The sequence below is a fragment of the Guillardia theta genome (genome assembly GCF_000315625.1).
Source record: "Guillardia theta CCMP2712 unplaced genomic scaffold GUITHscaffold_102, whole genome shotgun sequence".
In the NCBI taxonomy this organism is placed as follows: Eukaryota; class Cryptophyceae; order Pyrenomonadales; family Geminigeraceae; genus Guillardia; species Guillardia theta.
Genome location: NW_005434572.1, coordinates 258,893 through 265,613, shown reverse-complemented (window position 1 = coordinate 265,613; position 6,721 = coordinate 258,893). Strand labels below are relative to the sequence as shown.

The following is a 6,721-nucleotide window of genomic DNA, read 5'->3' as shown; positions in this document are numbered from 1 at the left end:
TAAACCCTACACCCTAAACCCTAAACCCTAAACCCTAAACCCTAAAACCCTAAACCCTAAACCCTAAACCCTAAAACCCTAAACCCTAAACCCTAAACCCTAAACTTAGACAATTCTAGTCGAAAGAGGCGCGCGAGTACTTGGAGTACACGGCCTAAAGTGCTAACCTCGCCATCTACTTCTACTCCGTGCAGCTTTCTCAGCCTAAGTCAAAAGAGTTGCCCCCGCCTTACCTTGGCCTTCGGTTCGCAGCTCAAGCTCGGTACGGGCTCGCCCCGTCTCCTTCCTTGCCCTCGCCTTGCTCTTCTTCCATGTCTTCCTCTTCTTCATCATCTTCCCTCATCTCCACCCCGGCGCAGTCGGTCCTTCAGGCTTGTCCACCTAAATCCTAAATTCTAGGCTAAACCCTGACTAAATCCTAAACCCCAAACCTGACTAAACCAGGGCTGCACAAGAAAATTGCACTTTGTCATGCGTTCCTTTTGTTCAATCTCGACACGGTGAGCTGGGGGTTGTTGCTACACTTTTCAATGTTGTGTTCGATCATTTTGCTTGACTAGTTTGTTTCTCATCGACTTGATCGAGAGTCTCAGAATGCGGGGTCCCTGGGGGGTGTAGCTCGAGCGTGCAATCTTGATTTGCCATCTCTCGTAAATGACATCTTTATTCCAGGAATCTATGGACAGGAATATTTTCAAGGGGGCACCGCAAGACCAGAAACGTCAACTTAGTATCACTTCCAACATCGTCGGGTCCAACTGACCACATCGACTTCAGCGATAATGATGTGAAGGGTCAAATTTGTCCAGAACAGAAGAAAATTCTTGCTCTTGAAAGCAAATTAAGTATTGTTCAGCCCCTAGATCATTATCACTTTCCGCCAGAATGTACAGCAATGTCTCCGTCAACAATACTCAGTGCACAAAGTACCTGCCAACCTCTTTCAATCTGTTCGTCCTCTGCAGAGGTTCCAACATCATCGAGCGCTATAAATCTAGAAGACTCGAAGGGCCTTTCAAACTTTGACAAGTTCTCCCAAAGAAATGGGCACATGTCTATTCAGAGATTGAAACCACTACCTCATTCAATGCCGACTCGGAATTCATTGACGGCGGTGAACGGTTAGGGTTCGTTCTTTTCACTTACTCTTCACAGATGCCACGACCGAAACGAATAATTTTAGTACGGCATGGTGAATCAGAGGGTAATACTCAAGAAATTCTCTACACTCAGATACCAGGAATGTTTTGTGTTGACCAATCAAGTCTCCTAATCATCAAGCAGATTGGAAGATTGCTCTCAATCCTCGAGGCTTGCGACAGGTCAAGAAGCCACAGTGAATGCGTGAATTTGATGGAATGGCAGGCATGGGACGCAGGGACAAAAATCAAAGAGATTGTAACGAATCCAAATCTAGTGTTGGTATATATTTGACTTTACTGACAAGGTCAAAGAAGAACCAGTATACGTGTATCACAGCCCTTATCAACGCGCAGTTCAGACTTGTCGGCAGCTGATTCAAGCTCTAGATTATGAGCAGGTAATCTATTGCATATGTTACATGCTTGCAAACACATGATGCGATGCCATGGCTCAAGATTCAAGGCCTGCGCGAGGAACCTCGAATCGCTGAGCAACAAGTAATTTAACGATGATTGACAAATTCGGTTGCTAAATGCTGTTTAGTTTGGAAACCTGCAGAATCTCAATACCATTCGACAAAATAAGTCAGTTGGATTGCTGTGTCTTTGATTTTTTGTTCTTAATTGATCATTACAGGCATGAAAGAAGCAAATTTGGAAGATTTTTTTATCGCTTCCCAAATGGAGAAGCAGGCTTGGACGTGTACATTAGGGTTTCAGGCTTTATCGGCACTTTGCGTAGAGATCATCTACAGGTCTTGAAGATGTGTGCCCTTTCTGTCTCAGCCCTACCTCAAAATCGAAGCCTCCTAAACGACCTGACTCATCCAAACAGGAGGGCTCAAATGTGATTATCATCACGCACGGGTTGGCGCTCCGATTGTTCTTGATGCGATGGTTTCAGGTGATTCGCTTGACCAGCAACATAGACTTCTGACTTTGAGCTGCATCGTTAGTGGAGTGTCGAGCAATTCGAGGCCACACACAACCCGCCAAACTGCGGGATTGCTGTCATGGAACGACTCCCCGAAGACGGAAGATATCGCCTGACGCAGGAGACACTTGATGTAATTCTGATCGAAGAAGTGTTCACCAAATATGACCTTGTCATTCAGATGATTGGCGCAGAAAATGCTCCAAAGACCAGGTTGTCAACCTGCATATTGGCTTTGAGGTACTGATCTCGTACGTTGCAGTGTGATTGGACGATCGTTTTTGGGCAAAGCGTACGTAGACACGTTCATGGCCTATTAAGAAACAGCCGTGGTACGAGCTTTGTGATTTGAATGTGATCGCGAATCGTTTGTAATTTGTTGTGGGTTTCTTGAAAGAATTTGTGAAGCCGAGAGAGTATTAGATGTTTTTCTTAATGATTTCAGAATGATTGTAATCGAATTATGAGTTGTCGAGTATGAGAAATTCTCGTTCAAGAGCATTTTGTTAGTCTCAACTTATCTCTCAGATCTGAATGTACTGCCATATTCATGATATTTGCTGTCGATACTCAACACACAGATTGAGATGATTGAAATTACTTCTCTTCAATCCCAATAGAAACAAATTCTGCACAAAAAGAGTCAGGGAGCGTGAAATATTAAAAAAATTGCAATTTTTCACCGGAATCCTCTCTTTGCGTGTCTGAACTTATATGTACATCCTGTTGGTTCGCGCTCACAGGCTGGATTCCTTCGCCTCTGCCGGCATCGAGGTTGTAGTGATCATTCGATTCCCCTTCCTGTCTGGTTTGACCACTTTCAGGGTCTTCCTCCTGATTTTCTTGCCCTCCTCCAGCATCGGTTTCTGGTTTTCTCAGGCACATTAGCGTGCAAGAGATCGCACAGAAAATGAGGCCAGCTTGCAAGAAAAAAGGAATAAGAACTTCAGCAAAGGAATGATTCGCAAGCGTTGATCCCGAGAGACGAGATGCCAGGAGAATAAACATAATCAAGATTGGCAGAATAAAGCAAACAAAGGTAAAGATTCTCGAAGAAACATTCTCTTTGCCAGAATCATGCTCATCTTCGTCTGTTGCACTGAGAGGACGATTTGGATTGCGGTTTTTCTCGAGGGATAAGATTCGAAACGATTTCACTACGATCCTCATCGAGATGTAGTACGCAAACCAAAGCCAGATAGGAAGGAGGATGGCCCACCAAGATGAGGATGTAGACCCCGAGACCTTCGCAACGATCAAGATCCATTGAATCAACCGCAAGATCTTGAAGAGAGACTTGTCCACAACAAACTCCCAGTACGAGAGTACAGGACTTCCCGACTTCTTCTCTGCTTCATACTTGCCATATGCCGCTCTGGACACTCTAAAAGTGAGAGCAAGTATTTCCACCGCCTCCATAATGAACACCGGGATGAAGATCTGCCCGATCCCTGTGTTGAGATCGCCATCAAGAGCACTCGCCAGAAGGGACAAGAATATCAATACGCAGATAGAGTACAGCAGCGGAGTGAACCTAGTGTATGCTCTGCCGATGGCACTGCTGTCTTGCTGCTCTGATGACAGTGCTGCAGGCAATGAACAACACACCGAAAGACCGACGACTATAAACAGAGGCGAAAACACGCCTGCCCATTTCATATTGGAGGATCCATCAATGCGAACAGTGAGGAAAATAGGAAACAGCAAAAGAAAACAGCAAAAGAAAGATATGCAGAGCACAAGCATTCCACGAGCTGCGGAACTCGCACTTCCAAGAGCATAGAGGGCCATGGCAGGATCCATGTTATCCATTGCTTCCTTGATCTTGAGCCCTTCTTCTCCATATTTGTCATAAACTTGCTTTCTCTCAGGGTCGGAAAGAACGTCATACGCATCCTTCGCCAACTTAAACTTGTTTTCAGCCTCCAGATCATCTCGATTCCGGTCAGGATGTAGTCTCAAAGCTGTTTTCTTCCATGCTCTCTTGATATCATCTGGCGTGTTTGCATCTCCTTTCTGCAGCCCTAGAATTTCATAGTATTGCGTTGTGTTTACATTGGCTCCCGATGCCAGAGTTTCCATCGCGCTTTCAGCTGGTTTGTTGCTTGCTGCTACAGCATCACACTCCTTATCAGTCTCGATGCACCGTCGGCTCCACTACAAACGTTCCTGCACACCAAGTTAGAAAATCATTTCATGTTGATGTTTAGTCCCGAAAGTACTACATCACACCACGAAAATAACCTCACTACATCTGTTTGTTTGCTTGCGCAGCTACAAGAAGTTGTCGCTATTTCGATATTCAGGGTTTAGGTTTGCATGCAGATGGATTCTTAGATCTTTTGGTGCAACAAGGCTATCTAATCCAACGTTCAGCGCGTCATTGAAATCAACATCCATGATCTTTCGCGCTTTGTCACTCCTCTTCCCACTGTTCGATGTCGAGCTTCTGCATTTTTAATTTATTGACTAATAATGCGGGGTTGAAGCCTGTGACAGTAAGTTACTAGCCGGGCCTGCCCGTCCGACGGGCAGGCCACTGTGACGGTCACAGTGATCGGATCGGACTCCGGGACGGTTCCGAGGCCCGGGCTAACGGCCGGCGCACCGCCGCCCCGCCGGGCGGCGGCCGGGCGGCCACCCGGTGACAGTGACCGGCGGCCTGACTCGGAGCGGCCGGGCGAGTCAGCTGACCGTGGCGGCGGCCCGGCCGCGTCACGTGGGCCGGGCTGAGCCCGGGGCCGCCTGGCACGGTCAGGCGGCCCCTGCCACTGAAAGTTGAAACCTATTCAACCGGCCGCACCGTTGAGCCCGGCTACCCGGTAGTACACCTCACTGGCTGCCGCAGTGCCAGGCCGGGCCCAGTCCTGGCAGCCTCGGATTCCGATCCGGTGTACAGGAAGTGAATCACAACGTAAGTTAGCACTTATTGTCAAGCAGCCTGCTAAACATTTCAAGTTTATGCATGATCCGATCCACACGCAGTACCGCGGCGAGTCACTGAGTCCACAGATCCCCACATTTATTCGTACAAATAAAACCCTTTATGAAGCAAACTCCATCCCCGCAATAAGAGTCTTGATCCATGGTTTAGAAAGTAATGAGAAATCAAAACCAAGGAATAGAGCTTGTCCACTGCCAAATTTCATGCCGAAAACAACGCTGACCCCTGCTGTCTCGAAGTAGCTTACAGCATCCATCGGTAGAGAAGACTGCATAAAACACTCATAGTTAAGCCCAAAACCTTCAATGCTGCATCAGGTACCAGGCGCACTCCATGTGCATGATTCATGTCATTGGGAAGCGTGACTGGAAGAGTCTGAAAAGGAGTCCCGATCGCAGCTTCTTGCTTTTCATATGGACCCCTTGTCCACGCTTGCTCCAAGAGCGTACCACCTGACGGAACAGGTCATGAATATGCATCAAGCTGCATACAAACACAAAACAGAGAAACATTAAGTTTTTGGAAGGCAAGAGACAAACCAAATATGACATACCATCTTGTGGCAACAAGTTGGAGTTGATGAAGTCCACGTTGGCAGGTCCTCCACAAATGATGAGAGTATTGTGCCCAACAGAAATGTAGTGGCGAAGTCTTGCTTTCGCCTCATCGCTCAAAATGGGACGATTTCCTTCGGAGAGGGGAGGAATAACTAAGACCTGAAAAATGGTTAACTTCCCCGTGAGGTCTGAGATAACCATGGTACCGAGTGTCTATTGCTTTGCAAAAATCTCATCTGTTGTGTACCAAAGTTCTCGATGTAGCTGCTCCCCTCCCACTTTCCAAAGTTCTTTGGCAGTCCAAGGACTTTCCTGATCAAATTCCCCGCTCTAGTAATGTCCACGTCATTGCCTAGAAATCAGGAGACATCAGAGAGAGTAAAATCTAGAATTCGGCTTTCACCCGAGTACATAGTGACTCTCTGCAAGAACGGAGGGCCCTTGTAATAAGTCCAAACACCGTGGTTGACTTTGCCCTGTACAAATATGAGTTTTTGACTTGTTCACTTGTTCAGTTCCAAACCACTTCATTGATTTGATCCACGGTTTTCGTCCATGTAGGATAGTCTTCGAAGTCGACGCTTCCTCGGAACATACGCTTGAACTGTTCACTGTTCTTGTCCATCGTATCGGAAACAGGATCCTGCTGGTAAATCTTCTATCACATCCTTGTGCAAAGCGCAAGTCCTCAAGGAAGCAGATCGAAAAAAGAGACGTCTGACGAGCAAGAAACTTACCGTTCCATTCCCATCCCTGAAAATCAGAGTAACTGCTGCTGCTCCCAATCCCAGCATAAGACATGCCATGGCTCTGTGCTTCGAGCTACTTGGCATGCGGCCAGACCGCAGAGGCCGAACGAGCCCCTCGGTCCCTGCCATGCCTTGCCCCCAGCCGTCTATTTCCGGCGATGTCAGTTCAGTCAACCAGCATAAAACCCTCATCCCCACCCGGAATAGGCGGAACCTGAGGCGGACCAGGGAGCAAATGCAGTGCAAATGTAACTGAGAAGTAACCGCTATGCCATAAAAGTTACTTCAGCGGACCTCGCGCTGCATTTGAGAATGCGCATTAGTGATGCGACTGCTGCCCTCAATGCGGGTCGACGGCCCCTTCCCTCACTTTGCTCGTTTTATTCGCGTTGCCT

The 6,721-nt window shown here is 47.3% G+C and overlaps 3 protein-coding genes across 3 annotated transcripts; 1 reads left to right on the top strand and 2 right to left on the bottom strand.

Moving 5' to 3' along the window:
* Window positions 1-461: 461 nt before the first annotated feature.
* On the top strand, window positions 462-2,323 carry GUITHDRAFT_89880 (hypothetical protein; the record flags this gene model as incomplete). The annotated part of the gene is made up of 11 exons (XM_005823864.1): window positions 462-500; window positions 673-1,114; window positions 1,156-1,240; window positions 1,285-1,322; window positions 1,366-1,398; window positions 1,448-1,540; window positions 1,599-1,640; window positions 1,687-1,727; window positions 1,780-1,897; window positions 1,978-2,046; window positions 2,099-2,323. Exons 1-11 carry the CDS (start codon window positions 472-474, stop codon window positions 2,321-2,323), a joined length of 1,215 nt encoding a protein of 404 aa, XP_005823921.1. The 5' UTR covers window positions 462-471.
* Window positions 2,324-2,563: 240 nt separating this feature from the next.
* Window positions 2,564-4,247, bottom strand: GUITHDRAFT_165629 (hypothetical protein). The gene is made up of 2 exons (XM_005823863.1): window positions 2,760-4,247; window positions 2,564-2,705 (listed from the first exon to the last, which is right to left on the bottom strand). Exons 1-2 carry the CDS (start codon window positions 4,156-4,158, stop codon window positions 2,674-2,676), a joined length of 1,431 nt encoding a protein of 476 aa, XP_005823920.1. The 5' UTR covers window positions 4,159-4,247; the 3' UTR covers window positions 2,564-2,673.
* An 835-nt stretch (window positions 4,248-5,082) lies between these two features.
* Window positions 5,083-6,447, bottom strand: GUITHDRAFT_165628 (hypothetical protein). The gene is made up of 7 exons (XM_005823862.1): window positions 6,315-6,447; window positions 6,101-6,223; window positions 5,981-6,053; window positions 5,784-5,929; window positions 5,574-5,736; window positions 5,342-5,472; window positions 5,083-5,288 (listed from the first exon to the last, which is right to left on the bottom strand). The coding sequence occupies exons 1-7, from the start codon at window positions 6,408-6,410 to the stop codon at window positions 5,121-5,123; spliced, it is 900 nt and encodes a 299-aa protein (XP_005823919.1). The 5' UTR covers window positions 6,411-6,447; the 3' UTR covers window positions 5,083-5,120.
* Window positions 6,448-6,721: the final 274 nt, after the last annotated feature.

Excerpts from the sequence above, each read along its gene's own strand:
- GUITHDRAFT_165629 (XM_005823863.1), bottom strand. The coding sequence starts at position 4,158 with ATGGAAACTCTGGCATCGGGAGCCAATGTAAACACAACGCAATACTAT. Across the intron at positions 2,706-2,759 it reads CACGCAAAGAGAGGATTCCG|AATTTGTTTCTATTGGGATT; the intron begins GTGAAAAATTGC and ends CTTTTTGTGCAG.
- GUITHDRAFT_165628 (XM_005823862.1), bottom strand. The coding sequence starts at position 6,410 with ATGCCAAGTAGCTCGAAGCACAGAGCCATGGCATGTCTTATGCTGGGA. Across the intron at positions 6,054-6,100 it reads TGGATCAAATCAATGAAGTG|GGCAAAGTCAACCACGGTGT; the intron begins GTTTGGAACTGA and ends ATATTTGTACAG. Across the intron at positions 5,930-5,980 it reads GAGAGTCACTATGTACTCGG|GCAATGACGTGGACATTACT; the intron begins GTGAAAGCCGAA and ends CCTGATTTCTAG.